The sequence below is a fragment of the Conger conger genome, chromosome 8 (genome assembly GCF_963514075.1).
Source record: "Conger conger chromosome 8, fConCon1.1, whole genome shotgun sequence".
NCBI classification, from domain to species: domain Eukaryota; kingdom Metazoa; phylum Chordata; class Actinopteri; order Anguilliformes; family Congridae; genus Conger; species Conger conger.
The window spans coordinates 47,328,713-47,353,382 of NC_083767.1; the positions used below are offsets into that span (position 1 = coordinate 47,328,713).

Genomic DNA, 24,670 nt, shown 5'->3' on the forward strand with positions numbered 1-24,670 from the left:
CCCCACCTAGGAATCGAGTCTATAGCCTCAGTTACAAACCTAGTTCCCTTACATATAGTCCAGTCTGTAAGTATTTGGACAGCAACACAATCGTCGTTTTGGCTCCGTACTCCAAAATAGGGGGCCTATGTATCAAAAGGGCTGAAATTTATACACAGTTCACCTGACATTGATGTAAATAGTCTGAAAATAAAGCAGGTTGCATTTTAACCACGTTTCACATCAAATGTGCCGGAGTACAAATTCAGAACAACAAAAAAATTGGCTAATGCTTTATTTTACAGCCAGTTAATTACCTAGTATTTTCTAGGTAAATACACAGCTACGTGTGTAATTATTAGAGAACTACTTTGATAGTAAGTACAATGAAACAAATTCAGTAAGTACCATGATGTTAATTTTTACAGCCTATTTCATAGTCCCTCTGAAATCACACAGTTATCTAATAAGTACCTGGTATTTACCCAGTAAATAGAAGGCAATTAAGAGGCTGCTAAATAAAGCTTTATCAAAATTGTATTACTGTCCAACTGCTGCTCAATATTTCATCCCTGTTTATTCTGCTTCTTCCATCACTATCCTATTTTGCAGATGTCAAATGTCACAAAATTGTGCAGTCAGGTAGGAGCAAAAAACTAAATATCCAAATTCATAATGAGGCATATAATATACCCATTGTCACCCTTTGCCATGACAAATCATAAGAGATATAGTATAGTTCTAGTATACACACAGGTCTAAAAATGTGCACACATATGCCCGTTTTCATGACAACATTTCTATATTTATGCAGTGCGCCTGCCGTCTTGGAATTTACACAATTTAAAAAGATTAGCAACTTAGCAACGTCAACATCATATCTCATCTGGTAAAGCTTTTTCCAAACTACTTTTCAAAGTGGTGCAGCAGACATGATTTTTCCACACCACATACCACACCACCCTTAAAAATCTCAATTAACCTCTTGTCCTTTGAATTAATAGGCTACAACAGGGAAGGCGCCATTTTCTGCATGTTCTCATAACACAGCCTATCAGCCATTTAACCCTCAAGCCACCAACTGGGTCATATACTTTTATTGATATCTTATTGGTAATAGATTTGAACCTGCCAAAATGTATTGACTTTGTCAAGCAATTGCAAAAAAAAAAGTCTGTAAATATTAACATTTATTTAAGTATACAATTTAGTGTTCCATTCTTCATCAAATCTTACTGGAAGGTTTGACGGCCATGTTATCGTTTTCTTGATGCACCACATACCCCAGGAGGAAACAAAGACAGTAGCATTCTGACATACAACACTGTTAAAAACAGCATACTTTTCTACAGAAAGATTCAATAGTGATTCACAGCCCTTATTACCTGGCCTGTAGCTATCGGAATCAAGCTTCAACCCCTCATTACCGCAAAGAAGTGTTAATTCACTGTTATTGTACTGCAGCCTTTAGTTATATTGATTCAATATTATGTGACAAAAGTTTAGTCTTAAGATGAGTTAGTTTGATTTACATGAACACTGACCTGATTTCCAAACAAAACCTCTTTCTTCTGATGCAATAAAAATGGAAATAAAAGGTTTCTGAAAAATAATTGATACACAAGGTGACATAAAAAACAATAAAATAAGACATATATATCCCAAGAGACCTTTAAAGAATGTGGATGAACTTTAGAAATTTCACGAGTACGTGTCTTTACGAATGTTTGCTTTTGTGGTCTCGGCTTATAAATGATGTATTTTTAAACGCAGCCTAGCACTTGCTTACTGCCGTGATTTTTCTGTGCAAAAATATAACAGCTTCAACTTCTGTGTTAATTATACATTGGAAATGATGGGGCTAAATATTTTAATTAGCACATTCTTAAGAAAAATAACAGTGCTAAACTAGGATTTTCAATAAGAAAATTTTAAGGTATGAAAATAGTGTTATCTGGCATTAACAATTACAACATTAAGAATTGTGTCAGTTATTCCATCTCCCTCCCTCTACTGACAGATGAACAAAATGATCAAATGGAGGAAAAAAAAAAAAAAAAAAAAAAAAAAACCTGTCCATGGTGGAAAATTGCACATTAATCCTGGAGAAATTTACAGAAAACCTTTACAGAATAAATGAGGTATTGCACAGATTAATAATAAAAAGCGAAAAAAAAAAAAAAAAGCCAACAAAAATATACAGCAAATTGATGGAACATTTACATGAAAATTGCAGAAGATTAAAGTTTCTTTTTTTGGGGGGGGGAGGTTGTGGGGGTCACTAGTCTTCCCATTCGTCCTCATCTTCAAAGTCGTCATCATCATCATCATCGTCATCTTCATCTGGAGGAAAGAAAAGTTTGTTAAATTAAACTCACACAGTGAGTTTTGTGACATGTATTCAGCACTCACTCGCACAAGTGCATGTAAAACCTGAAACCTGAAAATCCTGAAATTCAACACTCAATCTCTGGGCAGTCATGATCTCCAGCTTCAGAAACATCAGGAGCTTTTTGCTACAATGAATAGAGCTCAGATGGGCTTCATTGCTTCCACACCAACTTCTGCCCTTCATTATTTCATTAGCCCAATCATTTGCATGATCCCTCATTTTTAGCCACATTCCCTGATATGAACAGCAGCTGATAAACGTCCTTTGTCTTGTAGCATTTCATTGTGGTCTAATTCGCAAGTAAACCTGTGCCTGCATGGCGCCTTTGGCCAATCAGCTGATTGAGCCAGGGCGACCGGTGGCAGCAAAATTGTGCATACACACCGGCCCTCCAGGACGGGAGTTTCCCGTCCCTGGAATAGAGAAATGCAAAGCCCTAGCAAAAACAAACCCATGTCAACACCCCTCTGACCAATCACAGCAGGTGAGAGCAAAGAGGGCTGTGTCATGATGGTCTAATCCAGGCGTGTCAGACTCCAGTCCTGGAGGGCCCCAGTGTATCTCAGTGATTCCTTTAAGTAGATGGTTGGCTAAAGAGTCCACAAGCCTTCTTCTCAAGGCCTCACTGGCTGCCAATTAAAATAAAAACCACAAATACCAGCAGACACTGCGGCCCTGCAGGACTGGTGTTTGACACCCCTGGTCTAATTGATTATTACAGGGGGGTAAAACCTGAATGTACACTGGCCCTAAGGGAAGGACTAAGCTCAGTACTGCTTTAGAGAAGCCCAGAAGTCCATAGCAGCCGTGAGCGTACTGATGAGAGATGATTTAATGGGAAAAGTGAGGCGGGCCATCTCTCAGCGGAGGAACCCTCATTGAAAGGGTTTGTGAGTTACAACTAGAGATGGATCTCACCAAGCCTGCCACGGGCACGGACTGCCCATTCATTCAACTGCTTGGGCAGCACATCATCAGGTTATACGTTTCAGAAATAGGACACAGAATGCTTAACTGCGTACAGAAACACAATACACACAGCGATATAGAAATCAGAAATACAAGTGACCGTTTGCACCTTCTCAAACCATATTCTAACACCAGCTATATTGAATGTTTAAATGTTTAACCCATGCATGTACCAAGTGGATGTTTTGAAATTCATCTGGTTCTTGTCAAGTTGGTTGACCCGATCATTTTTCACATTTTTCTTCATTCTTTCCATGTCTAACTAATCTAAATCTAAATAACTAATCTTTCTAATAACTAATCCAAGTAATCTTTCAAAAGCAAGCAGAATGACAACTGTGGTCACTTCTTAGCATACTATTTTTCTACAGGTTAATAAACAACAAAATGGAAAAAAACACATCCCAAAGCAGAGAACAAAACGTGAAACAAGAAACGTCAAGATGATGTTAGAAAGCTAAAAGATGCCTTATTTTAAACTAGCACAGTGGCAGTCATATGATCTGGGCACTACGAAGTGTGAAGCAAGGCACAATCAACAGAGACCGATAGGAACCAGTAAAGAATGCTTTCTCTGTGGAGAGGATCTTTTGATTGGTCCAGTACATACTGTAGGGTTACACCTGTGAAGTAGCCAATTAAACCCCCCTCGCCCGCAGGTAAGAAAGGACGCAGGAGCGCACCTGAAGAGTGAATGGCTTTGCTCCTCTTCTGCATCACCTCCATCAGCGCCCCCACGATGCCAGCGGACGGTGCCGGCGTGGCTGGGGGGGAATTCTCTGAAGTGTCCGCCACCTGAGACGCACAGACACACACCCGTCAACCTCCTACACTCCACGTACACGCACGGACACGCTACTACTGCAGTAACCACAAGCATTGGTTTTTCTTAGTTACTATAGCAGGATAATTTCATTGACTTTTTAAAACTTTTTTTTTTTTAGTCTTTTGTGAGAACTATAAACATGCAGCAAAAAAAACTAATGCAGATAGCATTAACACATCACTATGAAAGAAACGGCTGACAGGATTATTATAACTTGATGTACCTTGATCCACATTTAATTTAAATCCAGACAGTCTTTAATTGAGGTCGAAACCATTTTTCATTTGTTGAGATCAGTTTTATCATAAGTGTAAGTGTATTCACCAATTATATTTCAGCTAGAAAAAGCCTCCGTTCATCTTCAAAGCATCGCATGCGTTAGACCTAGGAGCGTTTGTGCTGGAATAATTCAGGGTTGATGACACGGCAGTTTAAACGCATCACTCACGTTCTTCAGCTTGGTGCCCTGTCTGATTTGGTCCAAGAGTGCGCCCCGCCCCGTCCCGGATGCCGGCTTGCTGTTAGGCTCCATCTTCTTCAGGTTGGTGCCCCCCCGAATCTGTGCCAAGAGTGCCGCTTGTCCCATGGGTGCCGGGAGCGAATCACCCCCGTCCACATCGGGGAGCGGAGGGGGCGCGGGGGGCGGGGGGCCGGGCGGAGGGGGGGGCGGGGGCGGGGGAGGCGGAGCCCCGGAGCCTGAGCTGGCTGGAGAGGAGAAGGGTGGAGGTGGAGGAGGAGCCACCGCATGCGGAGTCATGGAGGCATGCGAGGGGGGAGGTGGGGGGGGCAGGTGGCCTCTGTTCGGAGGTGGGGGCGGAGGGTGGCCTCCCCCGTGCGGTCTGGAGGGGGGAGGGGGAGGGGGTGGGGGAGCTGACGTGGGGGCTCGAGAGGGCGGAGGAGGTGGGGGGGCCCCTCTTCCTCTGGAGGGGGGAGGAGGGCGAGAAGGCCCTGAGTAGTGGGGGGGAGGGGGAGGAGGTCCGCCCCTGGAAGGCGGAGGCGGAGGCGGTGGAGCTGGAGGAAAAATGAGAAAAGAGTGCTTTAAAAATAAAGCAACAGCAACCCTACAACAGAGACTGTCGTCAATTCATCTCATTCTCTACGTGAGAAACCTGTGCTTAAAAACGAAATTCAAAAATCTCCTTTCACTGTTCACTGTGCATGTTATGATTATTGACCTTCAACCTTTACATCAGGCGCTTCAATGTGCAAAAGGAAATGAAAGGCCAAAAAAGTGCTCCTAATTTATCTAACTTCTGCTGCACTCAGTCAACAGGGGGCACTAAGAAATAAAATCCATGGAATTTAATGACCGCGATGGTCCACAAATGAATACTGAATATTCCGGCTTCGATAAATTGACCCGCAGTGTAATTCTGCCCCAGACAGTGGAAGCTTTTAGTGAAGTGCTGGCGTCTGGTAGTTTAGCTGCTGGGCCCAGTAAAAAAATAAAATAAAATAAAATAATAATTTAAAAAAATAGAGGCCTCGCTTCATCTGAAACCTAATTAAATTTTTTAATTTTCTGGTTCTGAATTAGCATTTTACGAGCCAGTGATTGAACGGCGGAACACTGCTTTAAGAGCAGAGGGGCCACAGGGCGGCCTGAACACTAGAGGCGTTTAAATTGGCAGCCAAAGACCCGTTCCCTCCACCGGGCTCCCTAGAGGGAAACATGGCATTCAACAAAGGCTAGGGTTTAATCACTTAAAAAAAAAAAAGGAAAAAAACCTAAAACCTCAAAATCTGAACGCACACAGCACAAAGCAAAGACTCCCTAGATAAGTTTTGACATGCCTGTTAAAATGCATTGCACATTAGCGGGGATTATGGGAAAAAGCACTCACGGCGAACATGGGGAGCGCAGACCCCAGCTCTGCCTGGGGTGAGAGCGCCACCTAGTGCACCACCTTGAGGACCACAGGGGTTCGACCCAAAAGCCTCATAACTGGGCCTGCTGCACCAGAAGGTCATGTGTTCAGTGGTAACACTGTGCTGGTGTTCACAGCTGGTGCTGACAGCTATGTCTAGAATCAATCTCCAGTTTCAGCAATTATACCTTGATTATGCAGTTCAACCTGAATCACTCTTATAAGTAGACAGGCACGCAATGGACTGTCTTGGGTTTGATACGGAGGGTTTTGATACGCATCAAAATATCCAGTATCGGATTTGATAGGCAGGTCGTGCCATGACGACCATGTTTCAATGTGCCAGATCAACAGGAAATGAGATGCACTGCATTATGTATTTAAATGCTGAATGTGCTAGTGCAGGTGATGCCAGAATTCCACCGGTTGCAAGGCGGAGATGGTCTGTGGTGCTGAAGAGAAAAGGTGTGTCCAGCCCCTCCCCGTCCCCTCACCTTGTCTCCGAAACTCGTTCTTGACAGCCTCCAATCCGCCCTTCTGCTCGATGAAGTCATAGATGACCTTGGAGGTCTCCTTGTCCTTGAGCTCAGCCTCTGAGATCCCGCACCTATCAAACAGGTTCATCAGCTCGGGATCAAGGTTGTTCAGCTGGGGGAACCACCAAAGAAAGAGCAGATCAGAAACAGAGCAGAGAGGACCCGCATAGCATCTGGGATATCTGGGATACTGGTGGGCTGTGGTCCGAGCACCATTCTCCTACAGTGCTAAGCTAACGCTATTATACAGATGCTGAGTGACCAGCCTTAGAGTGCATTCAGAACAGGAGGAAGGTGATAATGAACAGCATTACGCTCAGTGCATTTACAGTCTTCAGAAATACCGACATTTCAGTAGATGGTAATTGGATTACATGTTTTTCAGGTTGATAAAGAGTTATAAAAAAATAAACAAGGCGGACTGCAGAAACTGAGACATCGAGCGTCGATTAAACACAGACGCTGCTGGCTGAGTGTGACATTCGTCTGAGACATTTCTGTTCTTCACTTTAACTCCTAACAGACTGTAAGGTATGAAACATCATGTTCCATTTTATTTATATATTCCTTAAAAACAGCTGCATTTACAATGATTATAGCAGAATACTTTCTTCATTATAATGTAAGCCACAAGTCTGAACACATAAAGATTTACAATCTATATCTTTCAAAATTTCAATTCAGCAATTATTGTCCACTGCAATTAATAACACTGCAACACATACACTGTATGCTCCAACAATGCATATTGATTTACATATACAAATATTGACAAAACTTGAGACAAAAACCAGCACAGACACAAAATCCACAGGGTAAGAGGACTTATAACAGAAAGAAATAGCTAATACACAAGTGACAAGCACCACCACTCCAAATGACATCTGTCAGTAAGAGAAGATTGACGTAAAATAAGCCACGATAACCGATAATCAGGGGTGGGTGAAAAAAGTGGGTTAAACTATGTCATGCATGCACTCTTCACATATAACATTGAACTGCGACACCATCAACCCAGGACAATCCCAAACTCCTCTGGCTTCTTTCAGTATCCATCCGCCATCTTGTGGACGTTGCAAGAAATTACAATCTGATATCACAAAAAACTGCCTGTTAGAAAGACATGCCTCGCAGGGACACTCAAATCTGGCCTCAGACCAGTGCTACCAGGTTCTACCCATTAGTTAATTAATGGCAATGAATGGCCAGAGATTTAACTCACCTGGTACTCTGTGTTTAAATCAGTCCCACCCAATTAGAGAAAAATGAAGACCTGCTGGGCCAGATTTCAGTATCCATTCTGTACAAGCGGTTTTTGGAGTTATCCCAAATGTACTTTCTTGCCTTACCCCCAAATGCCCCCATTCCAGCCAAGCTGGCTGCTTCTCAGAAACTTCTGTATGTGCTTAAGATATCCTTCATTACACATACATATAACCTGGGCCAAGTGCACACATACACTCAAGCTGAAATAGTATTTAAAAAAACCATGAAAGTAAAAGTTAAAAAGTTAAAGGGGGCGACATGGCTCAGGCAGTAAGAGCAGTAGTTTGGCAGTTGGAGGGTTGCCGGTTCGATCCCCCGCCCGAAGTGTCCCTGAGCAAGACACCTAACCCCCAAATGCTCCGGACGAGCTGGTCGGCGCCTTGCATGGCAGCCAATCGCCGTTGGTGTGTGAGTGTGTGTATGAATGGGTGAATGAGAAGCATCAATTGTACAGCGCTTTGGATAAAGGCGCTATATAAATGCCAACCATTTACCATTTATGAATATCCTTTTAAGTCTGATATTTCATTTCCGTGAAAACAACATCATTATACAGGTTACCCGGAACCTTTCATCTCAGACAGGTGTGAACCTCGTATAACAATTTCAGCTTCGATGCCAGATTGAGAAGGTCAAACCAGTTTTCTTCTTGTGATGTGTAAATATGCATTACACAGTGGAACAATCACGTTGTACTCACATCAAAGCCCGTGTTTGGATCCCAGCCTACGTGCCCAATGTGCCTGTAATACAAGAAATAAGAACTGAAAACACGCTGAACACACAGTGAGGACACAGAAACTGAACACTGAGCTATACTAGCGGGATGCTCAACACTGTTACTGTTGCAATGTAATGCATGTAAGCACTGAAGACAAAGAGCTGAATCACTGGACACTGGTCACAGCCCTTTAGGCAGGATGAGGGTCACACACAGCCTCTGACCGTAAACAACAACAGGCCAACGGGGTCACATGATGCCTGCCACTGCCCTACAGATGCTGAACTCAGCTCATTCCAGAAAACGAGCCCCAGATTACTCTCCACGTAAACCCCCCTCCCCCCTCACATAGCCTGTGAATTACTCCCAAAATAATATGTCTCAGATTAATATGTGGCTAGACACAATAAAGCAACGTGCGGAATCAAGCCAACACATTACTGCATACTACAGATAATGCAAGACTGAAATAAATGAGTGAAAGAGAGAATATGAAAGAGGAAGAGAAAGGCTGAAAAAGAGAAAGAATATAAAGGATATAAGCGAAAGTATATGAAGCATTATAAAGGGATGGAAGTAATGAGGCTTACGGACTCTGAGCTTTGCTCCCTAACACGTCGGTTTTTTATTTTTCCCTTGATTTAACACATTTCCCCCAGAAGAGTGCGGTCCTTTAGCCTCATTACTTCATGCTCATTTCCATAGACTAGGCACATTCTCTCTATATTTTTTCTCATTGAATTTTCCTGAAAGAAGCGCTGACACTACCTCATATTGACCATTATAATAAGGCATCTGCATTTAGAATGTTTGAGCTTGGTGTCAGCGCTAAACACAAACGCTTTCTCTGCCTGACACAGAGGGGGGTTAGGGGTGGGGATGGGACACTCACTGGAGTGGGATTAGGGGTGGGACACTCACTGGAGTGGGGTTAGGGGTGGGACACTCACTGGAGTGGGGTTAGGGGTGGGGGGGGAGCAGGAGACTCACTGGAGTGGGGTTAGGGGTGAGACACTCACTGGAGTGGGATTAGGGGTGGGACACTCACTGGAGTGGGGTTAGGGGTGGGGGGGAGCAGGAGACTCACTGGAGTGGGGTTAGGGGTGAGACACTCAGTGGAGTGGGGTTAGGGGTGAGACACTCAGTGGAGTGGGGTTAGGGGTGAGACACTCACTGGAGTGGGGTTAGGGGTGGGGATGGGACACTCACTGGAGTGGGGTTAGGGGTGGGGGGGAGCAGGAGACTCACTGGAGTGGGGTTAGGGGTGAGACACTCAGTGGAGTGGGGTTAGGGGTGAGACACTCAGTGGAGTGGGGTTAGGGGTGGGGATGGGACACTCACTGGAGTGGGGTTAGGGGTGGGACACTCACTGGAGTGGGGTTAGGGGTGGGGTGGAGCAGGAGACTCACTGGAGTGGGGTTAGGGGTGAGACAATCATTGGAGTGGGGTTAGGGGTGAGACACTCAGTGGAGTGGGGTTAGGGGTGAGACACTCACTGGAGTGGGGTTAGGGGTGAGACACTCACTGGAGTGGGGTTAGGGGTGAGACACTCACTGAAGTGGGGTTAGGGGTGGGGTGGAGCAGGAGACTCACTGGAGTGGGGTTAGGGGTGGGGGGGGAGCAGGAGACTCACTGGAGTGGGGTTAGGGGTGGGACACTCATTGGAGTGGGGTTAGGGGTAGGGGGGGAGCAGGAGACTCACTGGAAGTTGCTGGGTGTGCCGATGTCGGCCTTGGTCAGCCTCTTCTTCCCCGCCTTAGACTTCTTCTTGTCCTTAGTGAAGCTGCTGTGTACCACGTTGTTGACCTGAGAGTTGTTGTTATGGAAACGCATGTTGCTGATCTCGGGGTTCTTGATGTCCACTGTGGCCATGGGTAGAGCTACTCCTAGGAACAGGTTGAAAGGACAGGCACACTTAGAACATCCCATGCTCCAATGAGGAGTCTCAGTGCTCAGATCCAAGTTTCACAGCTAATCAGTATTCACGACAGTGCATGATTAAAACAAAAAGGACAACAATAAAAAATATATACATATATTTATAAAAACTTTGCATTTCTGTTCCTGGGTGTCCCTAAACAGCTGGGAAATCGAAGAAGTTTGATTTCACATAGACATGGAAACCTATGGAACCTAGTCATTTTTAATTTGTGAGAATTCATTTTAAGAATTACCAATAGTTTTAAAGACACAAGTGGATGATGGTCTTATTTCCCTAGGAGAGTTCACATTTCCACATAAGCAAATATGTCAACATCAGGGCCATTTTACACATCAGCAATCCATTTTCAGTTCCCAAAGCAAACAGCCAAAAACTACAAGCATTCCACTTTTCAGACAATATTACATATCCATCCATCCATCCATGCATTATCTTAACCCGCTTATCCTGAACAGGGTCGCAGGGGGCTGGAGCCTATCCCAGCATACATTGGGCGAAAGGCAGGAATACACCCTGGACAGGTCGTCAGTCCATCGCAGGGCACACACACCATTCACTCACACACTCCTATGGGCAATTTAGACTCTCCAATCAGCCTAACCTGCATGTCTTCGGACTGTGGGAGGAAACCGGAGTACCCGGAGGAAACCCACGCAGACAGGGGGAGAACATGCAAACTCCACACAGAGAGACCCCGCCGACAGGGATTCGAACCCAGGACCTCCTTGCTGTGAGGCGGCAGTGCTACCCACTGCACCATCCGTGCCGCCCAATATTAAAAAATATATATATATATTTAAATTTTTTAAAGCATGCCTATAATCCAGAAAATATATATTAAATGCACAGCTGTATCAGTGAACAGGAAAAAAAACTTGAGTTGAATTTGAGAAGAGGTGTACAAGAAGGATAATTACATCTGGCCCTCAAATCCAAATCCAGTCCTGGTTTTCTGTTCTTCCAGATAATTAATTGAACAATTAGTGCTACCGATTGCTTCGCACCTGATTCTCAGGTAAAGGGAGGGCAGAAAACCTGTAGTTCTCAGGCCTACAGGTCCGGCGTACAGTACTTCTTAATGACAACAGGTAGCTACACCACATTAAGAGGAACTAATGAAGCCATAAATCATGGAACCTTGGCCACCTTATGCCCACACTACCCTAAGAGACAAAGACCATCATTTCCTGCTGCTGAGGACTGCTGGAGCCTTTGGTGTAAAAGCATGACCGCTTTTTGACTTTTGTACACTTTGCTGTAGGTTTGCCGTCTCAGTTATGGTATCACTGCAACAGGGGCTGAAATCCACAAGTCTCATGCATGATGAAACTCAATAAAACTGAGCGTTCACCCCAAGAAACAAAGCAGACCACAAAATCCAAAAATCAACAACTAGGATGATGATTTGTGGAAAGACCCCACTCCACACAGCAGCAATATTCACAGCACTTGATCTATCGCCACACCCACCTCTGGGCTTGGTCCTCTGTGGGCTCCTAACAGCCATGTACGCGTCTGAAGTGTTACTCAAACTGAAGCGCTCATCCTCCACCTCGGTGGACACCAGGCTGACATCTAACAGGAGCTTCCCCATGGTGAAGTGGGGACCGTCTCCTTGGCCAATGGAGAGCTTTGACGTGGAGACAGCCAGCGGCAGGTAGAGATCATCCTGGGGCAGAACCAGGCAGCACAGCGCTGCCAGGCAGCCGCTGGGACTCGACCCGCAGTCCGACCGCTCCTCGGAGGGAGCCGAGAGGAAGGTGGTGCAGAACATCCTCTCTCCGGGAGGGCATGGGCTCGCAGCCTTGGAGAGCGCACCCAATTCTGAAACTCGTGCTGCTCGTGAACCGCTTTCCTCGCGAATGTCTCCCTCTCTGCCCAAGAAGCGCGGTTTTGACTCAGTCCCGCCCGTCATAAACACACACCTAATCCAGACAAATTACAAGGCCCGCCGCCGAGCTTTACATAACCATTAAAGCCGGCGGTAATCCCGCAAATCCTTAAATTTCCCTTTAAATGCGACAAATCTCCGTCGGCTCAACCTCGAGCGCACCGTGAAAGCACGAGGATAACACAGCGTGTTCGGTCTTCCACAGCGCAGGGATTCACTTCACGCCCCTCTCGAACCATCCAACACACCCTCCGCCGTAATCTACACACCACTCTCAATCCCAGTATGCTCATTCAGCCCACCCATGCCACAGGTCAAAGGGCCATGAGCCAACCGCCAAGCCAAACGGTCAATGCTCGGGAATAAGAGGCAGCTTCTGAAGCAACGTTCCTGCTGTAGTTTCAGTGTTCCCGTCTCGCATTCTTTTCACGTCATTGACCTAGAACCCTGTTTTACCACAACTAAATATCCCACATGGAGGAGTGTAGATGTCGTGTTAAACTGGCACATTAAAAGCTTAAAATCCCCACAGCCTCCATAAACCGATTAACCTCAGGACCAATATGTATCGTGCAGAGCTCTATGCTGATCACCTGCTCTATGCAGACTAGCTGAATGCCCGCACAGCTCGGACAGACCAATAGAGCCCTTTGTCAGGAACCACAAGGAGCCTCAAACAAGAGTGCGCCCAACTTTTCTGGACCTCCCACCCGTGTCCACAAAAATGGGCAGAATGGCAAACATCCCTGCCCATCGGATGAATGGACAGAAGCATGGATGGGTAGAGCCAATGAGTGAATGAGAGATGGGAATGATTCAAAATGAGTGCGCTAGCTATCTAGCTTGTGAGTGGAACAGACCTGGGTCAAATACATAATTGTTTTGGATCAAATACTTTTCTAATATTTACAGAGCTTGTCTGGCATATAGGATCCTATGAAATAGCCTCAAAATGTATAAACCCCACCTGCTCAATCAATCACAGAAAATTATTTGAATCCACAACAATTACGTATTACACTCAGGTCTGGAGTGAAAAAAAAAAAAAACACCCTTTGCCACTCGTTTTCAGAAGGTCTTCATCACACTTCTGCAGGAGTCTGACAAAATGGAAGTATGAGACTTCAGCGGTCATACCTATTGTTCACACCTATTGTGCTATCTCACACTTAGGAAGATTAAAGGACAGGTCGACCTCTTCAAATGACTTAGAAATGTAGAGCAACCAATTAAAACGTCACAGCCGGGAAATCACTAAACTACACCTGAAAGCAAAAGTGTGACACAGCCGTTTTTAGAGTTTAGGGAAATGGCACATTTTCTGCACAGCCCCAAGTGCAGTATGAGAGTATTTGACGCTGACTGGTTTCAGTGGTGTGGTATAGCCCTGCTGGGTCAGTATCACACCCCTTCTTGGCGTGGATCATGGGCTCGGTATTTCAGACACTTGTGCTAGGGCCACCAGTCTTTTCTGGCAGCCGGGATCTCGGGGATTGGGCATTCCGCAGCGTCGAGGAGGGGGCTGAAGTCACCCTGCGTTAGTGCACCTGCTGTTCAGCCATGCCTATATGGCTGGTACAGGGAAGAGTGCCATCCATTTTAGCACATTAAGTGATCCATATGGTTCACATATGGTTGCTCAGGGGTGAGGTGCTGAGGCACACATAGAGAAGATTACCTTCTGACATCAGTGCAACGGGTTAATACTGCATGCTGTTGATCTGTGTGTGTGTGTGTGTGTGTGTGTTTTATGCTTGCACATTTCGAGGAATAAATAATCCTGACTAAGTCTGTGATAAAATTGAGGACAGAGGATTGATGAGTTTTTTTAAGCAGCAGAGATTTTCACAGATTTGACTGTTGATGAAACTACACCAGTTACTGAGATTCTGGGAGAGTGGGGAGCTCTCAATGTTTTCATCATTTTAATTGGCATGACCACCCACATGCCCAACTCAACACTTTGGAAATGCACAAATGGCACAAGAAAAAATATTTTTTTAATGCATGACATACCATTTGGAGGGTCTCGCCTTTTTTCTGCAAAACAAAAATGTAAATAATTAAAAATGGAAAAATGTACAAAAAAGTGGTGTGTTAGTGAAGGAAAAAGAATAGACGCACAATGAAAAGTTTCTAGAAGCAGAAGCAGTGATTGGTTGGGCAGTATTTTCACTTAGTTCACAGGCAGTGGATAGAAAAGCAGAAAAAGGACAGACCAGAGAAGGCTAAACGGAAGCATTAACGTTCCTGGCAGATTTAATCTGTTTCAGAAGGCAGTTTGGAGAGAGCATCCATCCTCTCCCGCCTTACACTAAGCACTTGAGTGAAGTGAGGTTGTGAGAGTGTGGATCACATTTGAGTCTGGTGGCTTTCCATCTCCTGCAGCTCACACATCTCAACTGACCAGCACACAGGGCAGAGAAAAACCAGTGGACAGAACAGAGAGGGAAGAGACAGGGCCAGAAGCAAATCAAAGAAGCACTTATCTGAAGTGACCTAATCCATGGATGTGATGTCCCTAACACTGAACACAAGCCCAATCCTAACCTTAAACCCAATCTCAACCTAAACCCAAACCCATCTAAACCTGGAGGAACTAAGGCCTAATTCATTAAATTAAGTTGAATTTAAGTTGATCTTGTTTCTGTAATTAAGACACTTATAATGAGACTTACTTAATGATTTAAAACAACTCACTCAGAAGCATGTCTCCTTCATAGGCAGATAGCTTAGACAAAGCTGGCTCTTTGGACAGATGTTTAGCCAGGTCTTGTCGTCAGGTCAAATAAGTACAAGCGTAGCAAATAGCTTTGCATTGAGCATAAGCTGGCACCAAAATTTACTTTTACCTGCATACAAATAATACAATATCATTCGACACTGCTGGCTAAAGCAGCACTGTTGGGGTGCCTCCAGAATCTTGCAGAATCTTTCAGCGTAACAGCATAATTCAATGGGCTGCAGTCTTCTGACTGTTGCACTTATTTGCCCCGACGGCTTCAGTAGTAAAGACAGTGCGGAACGCTAGGAGCTCAGAGGATGTTGTGTTAAGAGAGCAGGAAGAGCCAGGCTGGCGTGGGCAGTTACCCGTCTTCCTCTGTTTTCTGTTCCTGATTTCATCAATCGCCACCCAGAACCGCTTGGCCTCTTCCTCACTGGCAAAGTTCAGGCCAATCTGACTGGACTAGAGAGAGAGGAGACGCATGGGGTTGGAGTCACACAATGCTGGAACATTTCAGTTCAATATGTCCGTTTGAGGCCGAGCTTGCACCCATCAATCATGCATCATTTTAGGTGACACATTTACTCCACTCAGGGCTTCAAACAAACACATTCAATCCTTCCTGTGACCACCATTTTGGTGAATTAGTGTCAGATTCTATTCTTTGTAATGGAAAAGCACCAACCAAAGATAAGCATATACATAACCATAACACGAGTGGTTATGCAGCCGCAAAAATGCTGTAAGCATGCTTCCAAATTTAATAATATGAAGTGTTTTCATGGGGCCTGTACGAAAGGCAGTTATTGCAGCAGGATCTATTTCCCAGATGAGCTGCAGGGGGCAGTGCACTTGCAGGTGCTCTTAGCAGTGCACAAGTCTAATAAATTCTGCATAGCATACTGGAAAAGCCCAAAACCTTATTTTATTCAGAGGGCAAACTTCAGAAATCCATATTTCATGCAGTGCTTCATTGTTACAGTATTTGCAAGCTTTTTGACAAACTTACATCTCCTGCAAACGTGAGGAAGAACGGCCTTGAATGGTTCATTGAGAAGTTGGTGTAGAGCTCCTGTTCGAACAATTTTTTCCCTTCCTGTAAAGAGAGAGAGCATATGAAAAAGAACAAAGGCCAACAGCCACACACAATGGTGAGATCTTCTACCTCTCTTCTCATCCTTCAGTTACACAGACATAACCCTTCATCAGAACCGTCTGACGGTTTTCATTTGAACCAAGACTCCTCCAAGACCATCTACTCCAGTGTCTCTGTGGTCAGCTAGGTGGGACATTCACACATGCCCCACTCCACTGGGGTCTCCCTGTAGGTGAGTGCAGTGAGGTTCCTTGAATAACCAGCGACTGTCTCGAAAGCTTGGTTTCAACAGGGCTCCAAAGGTAGTGCTGGGGAGTGTTCCAGAGCAGTCTCTCATTTTGGCAAACGATCCCCTCCCACAGGGCTGACTCCGGGCACTGTACTGCTTTCACGATAACAAAATCGGGAACAGAAGTAAACGAGGGAGTGTGTGCTTATTTATTGATGTTCTGTAGCCACACCGCTAAAGAGGTAACCGTGTGTGAGTAGCTGAACAGCTCACATCAGTAAGGGAAAAATAAACTGGGATCCATGTAGTCAGAATAAAAATATACTAACCTACAAGCCAAATGCAGGTTGGTTTTTAATATAAAAAAATTAAATAATAATAAATTAGCAAAACCGCACATGCAATCTGCTATTTCATATTAACAAAACTAAACCAATCTCTATTCCCAGTGTTTACCTGATCTCAGTTTAGAACACCCAGTGTTATTTTAATTGCTACATGAAATTCGGGAGCTGGCAGAGCCCCCTGCCCTCTCCTCTGTGGTACAGTATGCCATGCCAGTATGCCTCTCCCGGCATCAGAACAGGCCTCACACGCAGACGGCAGAAGCAGACCGTGAGAGCCGTACTGAGCAGGAGTCGCTGCCCCTGACAGAGGTCGGGATGACCCTCTCTGGGCCATGCCGTGACTAATCCAGCGGCCCTATGAAAAGCCACTGGCTGCAGTCAGCACCGCTGCACTCAGGATTAGAAACCACAGCATGACGTTTTGAAACCCATCGTTGCACAGAAGCCCAGTGCTTCATCAGCTGGATGAGGCAACCAGCAGTGCCATCATGTGGCCAATTATTCAAGTGATTGGAAACCCCTTTGGTTGACTAGTCATTTTTTTAAATGTATATTCATTATTAGTAATGCTCAGGCTATGAAAAAATATATCCTGATGAAAATGCACGTTTGACATTTGTTCAAGAATTTAGCTTGCAAAACAAAATTTGAAAACTTGATTAGTTTGCTCATGGCATTTTTTTTGTTACGCAACTGGCATATAGACAGTTTCCACACCCTTGTGCTGCTAGAATCTTCCAGCAAATATTCCTACATTAAGTCTCAATGCATGTCCAGTAAGACTAGCTACAGTTTGTGGACACAGCTCTCAATTGAAATCCAAAAAACATCTGTATCTTGTTAGTTCCTCCACCACGTTTGGAAAACAGCTGTCCCCTTTCCTTCTCTGGTTACTTTGCCGATGTCAGTGTGCGACTCACCTTGATGTCGAAGACCCGGATGAAGTAAGACCTCTGGGGATTGTCCTTGACCAGGCAGGCCACCCCACAGCACTTCCTGGCCCATGAGGAGTTCCCTTCGGCCACGAAAACCTGGAGTACGGCGGAAGACAGGGCCTGCAAGGGGGGGGGGGGGGGGGGGGGGGGGACACAGCGGTTATCCAGGGATTCTATCACACACGGTGCGGTGAACTCACCAGCATCATCACACACAGGGCAGAAGGGCCGCTAAAGTTACAAGAACGATTATATGCTATACGCTAAAAGATAAGGTGCATTAAACCTCTAAACACAATTGTGCACACAGAAAGTGTGTGAAACCAATAAACACAATCACACAAAAATAAGCTGTGGTAAACCCATAATCACAATCGCACAGAAAGAACACATAAAACCTAAAAAATCAATCACGCACAGTTGTGTGCTAGTAGTTTCATATTCACATAGCAAGTACGTTTGCTTTTTTTGTGTTGCCCAGACATGTTTAACTGAAACACCAGATAAGGTCGCCCTGACGTGCCCTTAGCCATGGCATTCGAGTACAAACACAACGATTTATAAAGCGTTTATCACATAGCATACACCTGAATGTTCCTGGCTCTTTCAGATTACCAGCTAACCTCTTTAAAGGCTTTATGTCCTCCATTAATGTTGGCGAGCGTTTATGACTACAAGTTGCGCAATATGCAAAATCATATCGTATGCATAAATGCTAATCGTATCCACCCGAATGTCCTCACGGTAAGAAAGGCGGACGGAATTGGAACAGAGCCATCTCGGTTCGCCCCGAAGATGACGTGATGTTTTCAGACACACGGCTGGCCACTGTCATTCCTCACTTGAACACGAGTGACAAGCCTGTCGCGAAATACCGCTCCGGTGACAAAGCCACAAAACCAGCCTTCCAGGAAACACTGGTGTCTGGGCCATCTCCTCAGACCGCATACTTTCCATGGATGCATACAAAATAGGAAAAATAAATAATAATGATGGAAAATAAATTATAATAAAAGGCTGGATAACCCCCATTCATGTGAAGAAACGTCAGAGAACATTTAGGCTAATTGTTTCTGTGCATGACTGAACAGGCATACAAACCAGATTGTTAGAAACGTCAAACCCAGAGAAAGGACAGCCCAGCTGGATACAGGGTCACTCCAGTACGGAGACGGAGGAAATCCGCTCCGCTGTCAACCAACAGGAGAGTCAAAACTTTCAGAACCAGGGCTTGATCCATTCCAGGGATTACTAGAGGTTGGTGGTTGTACTGGGTGGAAGCCTATGACAAGTTGGTTGAACTCTTCTCTTTAGCAATACGTGGAACTGTTCAAACCGCCACATTCAGGAACGGAACCAGAATCCTCCCTCCAAACAGATCACAGTGGCACTCCACACTGCATTCCTGACGGGTGTCAGCGTTCACGACACGTCCCATCATAGCATATTCCTGTCGTGCCTGCAAACAGGAACCATCAGACCCAGACAGTTCAGGAAGAAAAGCCCAGCCGCTCGACCGGAACGTGTGGTATTCATTAACTGTACGGTTTCCACTTCAAAAGGAAACGCTATTAAAAGAAAGTGAGGTGCTGGGCGAATTTCTCGGCTTCCCTCTCCTTTGACGCCAGTGATCACAGATTCACACAGGCTGCAGAAGAGGGAAAACACACAGGAGGAAGCCAGAGCCTGCTAACACTAGCGTGACTCTGACAACTTTATTGTGGCCAAGGAAATATGCTGCAGTTGCGCCCCGGAGCACATTTTGCTCCACAAGTAAAGCAAATTATGTATGCAGAGCTTTGAGGAATTCAAGTGGTGTCCCTTTACCAGACAACCTGTGGAGTGGTCTCTGAGTTGGAATCAGGATGTTTTGTAAAATCAGCTCTTAAAAACTGTCTATAATGGTTCTCTGAAGCACCCTCCGGAGCTTCAGAGAGGACATTAATCACCCACTACATGACGGACAAGAGTGAGAAATCTTTACAGAAGACAACCAGAAGTATCACCCAAATCCATCATTCAGACCCACTACTGCTTAGTCGCACTGAATCATACCCAATCGCATAACAGATGCCAAATCAGATTGGAACCTGAATTCTTCAGCTTTGTTCCTCAGGCCATTTCAGCTGCAGGGTGAAAATGCTTCCAGGACAATTCATTGCTGAGACTCACAGTCGACACCCATGCCTTAGACAACAAGGTGTGTCTTAAGGCTTGCACTCTACTGTGGAGGTTATGAGGCCTGGACTTTATCCCTTTCACTTATGCAGCCTATCAGCAAATGTAAACAAAAACAGGCAATGGGCACACAACCTACAGTATTCATCTGCGGTCATGACAGGAAACCACCTTTTATGGCAAATTAAATGCCATTTCCTGATTCAGAACCCGCAGAGAGCTGCTGCACATTCAGATAAGATCCACACAGATGCAAGGAAAGCAGCCTACATTTCGTACCTATCCCATCGGAAGGCCAGGAAAGTGGGACAGCCTTCCCAAACACACAATTCTTCCCAGAAACTCAAGAGACTGAGACGGGAGGGACCGTACTGGTTTCTGACCACTTGTTCCCTAACCTAGAAAAATGTGCATAACAATAACACCAGGAACAAAACTGTGCCTCAAATTCTAGTGGCTCAGGTTGACTTCCCGTCACATTTGCATATTCAGACAAAGGGACAGAAAAGACTACAAAGAGATTTCTCTTCCTTCTCATCAAGCCACAAGTGAATCAGTCAAGGCCCACAAAAGCCAGCATGGGGTATAAAAAAAAAACCTGCTGTCCTGTTTGGCCTTGAAACAGTAGTCCTCCAGATTCACACTGCCTCGAAAGAGGAAAGCACGTTTCACTGTCCCAGCAGAAATCTCCTGGAGAGACTGGCCACAGCGTTTCCTGTAGGAGGACTGCTGATTGTGCATTGCAATACCCCCCCCCCCCCTACACCCCACACCCACTCTTTCCCCTCCACTGTTAGTGTGCGAATTGGACGTCCTCCACATTCGGCCCACAGGCCCAACTTCTGAACACTGCACAGGCAACTACGTCAGGAGCCTGCCAGACTGAGGAGAGGAATCCATCACTTCCTGAAACAAAACGCATTTCATTTCCACGAACCTTGGCAACAACCCCGCCGTGACACCACCGACATTTTAACAGTCTGCCCAGTGCGTCAACCGTCATGTGCGAACGGGCAATGCGGGCACTGCACTGACAGTCACAAACATGGCTGCTCAGACAAACTGATGCTTTTGTGTCATTCCAAAATAGACCAAATCTAAAAAGATGAGTCATTGGGACTGACACTCTTAGAACAAAGTGTTTTTCAGGCTTCAAATTAGACTGATATTCCTTTATCATTCTACATAATGCAGGCCTTTGTAAAATGTGCAAACAATCGCACAGACGTATGCTATGCCCACGCATACATGGAAAAGGGAAGCTTTTCTCATTCCAGCAGTTGTGTGTCACTTGGGGTAAACCTGACTGAAACTGCACCTTATTCATGACATGTGCAGGTGAGGGCGTGACGCAACGTGTATAGAATCTGTCCGCGCAAACGTCACAGACAGGGTCACGCGCAAAGGGGAAGATGTTGTTCCGGGGCGTACAGTTTACACAAACACAAGGAAACACTTCTGCGAACTTTGCACATTGATAAAAGGTCACATGAGAGGATGCCAACTCCACCCTAAGCATACAAAACTCAGGTAAAGTCAGTGGAGCGAAAGGAGGAACTTCTACTCCACTGCAATAGTGTGGAGCCATTGAAATACCCGTTTCTGACCTAGTGAAAAACTAGAACACCATTATAGGGAGGGATTACAGCATACAATACATTTTTTAACACAATTATCAGAAACTTGTGAAGTCCCTCAACTTATGCGAGTACCTGCACACTACAAAACCAGCCTCCATCTATATTTTCAAATCTGGTGATCATATTATTGATCATATTATATATGAAATCCTTATTATTTTTATGAATTATATTTTAATTAATACTCTTGTAATGTTGGTTATAACGCTAGTTTATCCAGAAAAAATAATATTCTAATTCTTAGATCTGTATCAGCATGCATGTCTTCTGGATTGCTTGTTAGCTGGCCCTCTTCCAATGGAAAAAGTAATAAACTTCTGGTGACTTTACAAAAAAGCACCATATGGACATAAACATAATAAATGTCAATTAATTACAGAACTGACAAGTCTGTGCCAATTGAGTGCTTTTCTGTACCTGACGTCTTGTGGTTATAAACACAAGAACATTTTTTTAGCAATCATCCATGCACATTCTCAGACTGGTGATGTGTGGATGTTCTAAGGACAGTTCCATAAGTGAACACAGCTGGACATGTTACCAAAAAACAGGACTTGAGCGAAGTGAAACTAATGTCCTGTTTGTTTCTCTTATTATTTTAGCCTGAGGGGTGTTCATAAAGACCTACTCCTGATGACGTTTGTCAGGTGACACCACCAGAAGAGTAAAAAAAAAAAAGAAAGAGAAAAAAGAAAAAATCCACATCTGCAAACTACTGCTGCTTCCTGTTGTTCAAAACTCGGCCGGGTCTGGCAAGCTAATGTTTTAGCGCACATAAAACAATAAACCTTCACGGTGCAATACCTTCACGCATTAGGTGAACATCAGTTTTGCACTTGTAAGTTGTGGCCTGCACCATTATACAGTATACGGGCCCAGGTTCAACCTTTAGAAGATTTTTTAATCGGAAGCCGAGCCATCAAGAGCTCACACTGTTTTTTTAAGGAGCATGCATAATCAGGAACAAAAAGTCGGAAGATAGGATACTTTCTTTTGCCACACCTTTAGGGAAAGCAACGGCCAATAAGGAAACATGTTTATCCAACACCGCCACGATACACTTACCACCCAATTTCTATTGACGTTAGGTCAATCCTTTCGAGTTATGTAGGCTAATGCTCAATTTAGTTTGCACAGGTCTTCCCAATAATCATGAAAAAAAAAAAAAACGCCTCACAGAATGGTAGCTTTAGTTCCAGGAAAAATCTGTGACCATTCAGACATCAAACAACCAGCTCAGAGAAAACAAAGTGGAACGATTTCGATATTGGACAAATCATTGCCTACTGCCCAAGCAAATTGGAGCAGTCGGGTTAGCATTTTTCAATGAGACTGTCAGTGTCACAATAAAGCAAGGCCTAGGGTTCCGATGCATCTTTGTATATCGGCTTGACGACTTGATGTCCTCGGCTGGGACACATGCACTCGCAGTATATTCCCTTTGAAATCAGGAATCCAGATAATCGATGTGAAAGACGTTCTGTGCTGCTATTCATCAGTTATGATTGCACGCCGCAAATCTACAGAATACCTTTCACATTTCCAACAAAAAATAGGCTACAATGTAGCCTTCCTTGTAACCTGATGACATTATCTTGGTAGCCTAAACTTTAACTTTAGAAAGTGGGAACGTGTAGGCTATTAGTGATGAAGAAAGTAAATGGTGAACTTACGATGCAATTCCTTCCCAGGTGATTGTAGAGGCATTCGTTCTCTTGAGGGTTTAGAAGAACAGAGCCGACATTTGCGACGCGCCGCCGCGGCGGACCACCACTCATGGTTTTTTGTTAAACAAAAAAAAAAAAAAAAAAAAAACAGAAATCAAAAAGATACAGCTGTCTTGCTAAGGTATTTTGAATAAAGCTGATTCAGTCATTGATCACCGTGGCCTGCAGCCGGCCCCTCTCAAGGGTGCAGGTCGTTTTTGACAAAGGCTGTTGAAGGTTCAGTATTTTTGTATTTCTGTCGTTCGGAACTGTAACCTAAATTGTCCCTCGGGCTTTGAAGATATTTTGAGAACTCGGATCTCCCCGAGTCTCCAAAATCTAAACTTTCAACGGAACTCCAGCACCAACGTCGGCAGATCTGTACAACATGGCAGCGGGAACAAACTACCACTGGGAATGAGGGGACGACTGCGACAATAAAAAGCCGTGCAATTTAATTTTTCCTATATTTGCGCAGTCGTTTCTTTTGTAAAATAAACGAAAGTGCAACAGTGCACGCACGGTTGTTCCAAAATCCAAGCAGATAAATGCTCATATAAGATTTGAGGGCGCCTCCGGAAATACTTCCTCAATTCTGAAGATGGTCTGGTCCTGTTTGCCCGTGTATTTTGTAAGAGGAATGCAGTATGCGGAGGGGTACGCAGGGAGCAGGGCGGGGAAAACAAGAAGCGCGTTGCCAAGTTCAAGCAATGCAAATCATGGAGGAGGACATACAGTTAGTATATGACTGCATAGTTAAAACCTGAAAGTGATCGAAAAAAATCCATATGTAAATGACAGTGCAATTCTACACTGCTACGCTGGGGACTGAGGTTCGTTGACGCTGAAAGGTTTTTCTCTCAATTGAAAAATGAATACTCTTAGTCCAGATATCAGGCATAAAGCATATTATTATTATTATTATTATTATTATTATTATTATTATTATTATTATTATTATTATAGGCTATCAGCAGATGCTCTTATCTTACAGGACAAACACACAAACACACAGTGAGTAATTTATAATAATAGCTTTTATATAACTATTAAATATTGCTAAACCTCACACCTGGAAACAAGCATGTATATCATTGAAGCCTTTTACTCCAGACCTTTGTGGCTTTGTAAAAGACATGTCAGAGAAATCTTTAGAGAAACCTATTTCCCCATGAGAATATTCTGCTGCACCCCACACCTGCCTGGTGACCACTCCCTCAGCATGACTCTGTGGTGGAGCAACCAGAAAGGTAAAAAAACCTGCCCGGCCGGCCTGGTGAGGTAGCCCAGAAACAGGAATGAAACTGAATCTGGGTCAGCCAGGGGAGGAACACAGTGACATGTCTCCCATGCTAAGAGACAATTTCTTCTGGGTAAAAGATAGACAATCTCGTCAGTGGTGTTCTCCACACAATCATCTACTG

General features: G+C 44.5%; 1 protein-coding gene across 3 annotated transcripts; it reads right to left on the reverse strand.

Annotated features, from left to right (window-relative positions):
- Window positions 1-1,148: 1,148 nt before the first annotated feature.
- On the reverse strand, window positions 1,149-23,862 carry LOC133135532 (actin nucleation-promoting factor WASL-like). Of its 3 annotated transcripts, none has more exons than XM_061252600.1 (11): window positions 23,214-23,862; window positions 17,708-17,842; window positions 16,125-16,211; window positions 15,481-15,577; window positions 14,407-14,430; window positions 10,260-10,437; window positions 8,537-8,579; window positions 6,529-6,682; window positions 4,615-5,177; window positions 4,024-4,135; window positions 1,149-2,322 (listed from the first exon to the last, which is right to left on the reverse strand). In XM_061252600.1, exons 1-11 carry the CDS (start codon window positions 23,316-23,318, stop codon window positions 2,261-2,263), a joined length of 1,560 nt encoding a protein of 519 aa, XP_061108584.1. In that variant the 5' UTR covers window positions 23,319-23,862; the 3' UTR covers window positions 1,149-2,260. The 3 variants fall into 3 exon arrangements, with proteins under 3 accessions (XP_061108584.1, XP_061108583.1, XP_061108586.1); XM_061252599.1 differs by having other exon boundaries at window positions 10,260-10,443; XM_061252602.1 differs by lacking the exon at window positions 14,407-14,430 and having other exon boundaries at window positions 10,260-10,443.
- Between the last annotated feature and the right edge of the window lie 808 nt (window positions 23,863-24,670).

What these genes read in the sequence shown, in the direction of transcription:
- LOC133135532 (XM_061252599.1), bottom strand. Translation starts at nt 23,318, where the DNA reads ATGAGTGGTGGTCCGCCGCGGCGGCGCGTCGCAAATGTCGGCTCTGTT. An exon ending in AAGGCGAGACCCTCCAAATG is followed by an intron (nt 10,444 to 14,406) that starts GTATGTCATGCA and finishes ACCTGTTCCTAG; the next exon opens with GAGTAGCTCTACCCATGGCC. An exon ending in CAAAGCCATTCACTCTTCAG is followed by an intron (nt 2,323 to 4,023) that starts GTGCGCTCCTGC and finishes TCTTTCCTCCAG; the next exon opens with ATGAAGATGACGATGATGAT.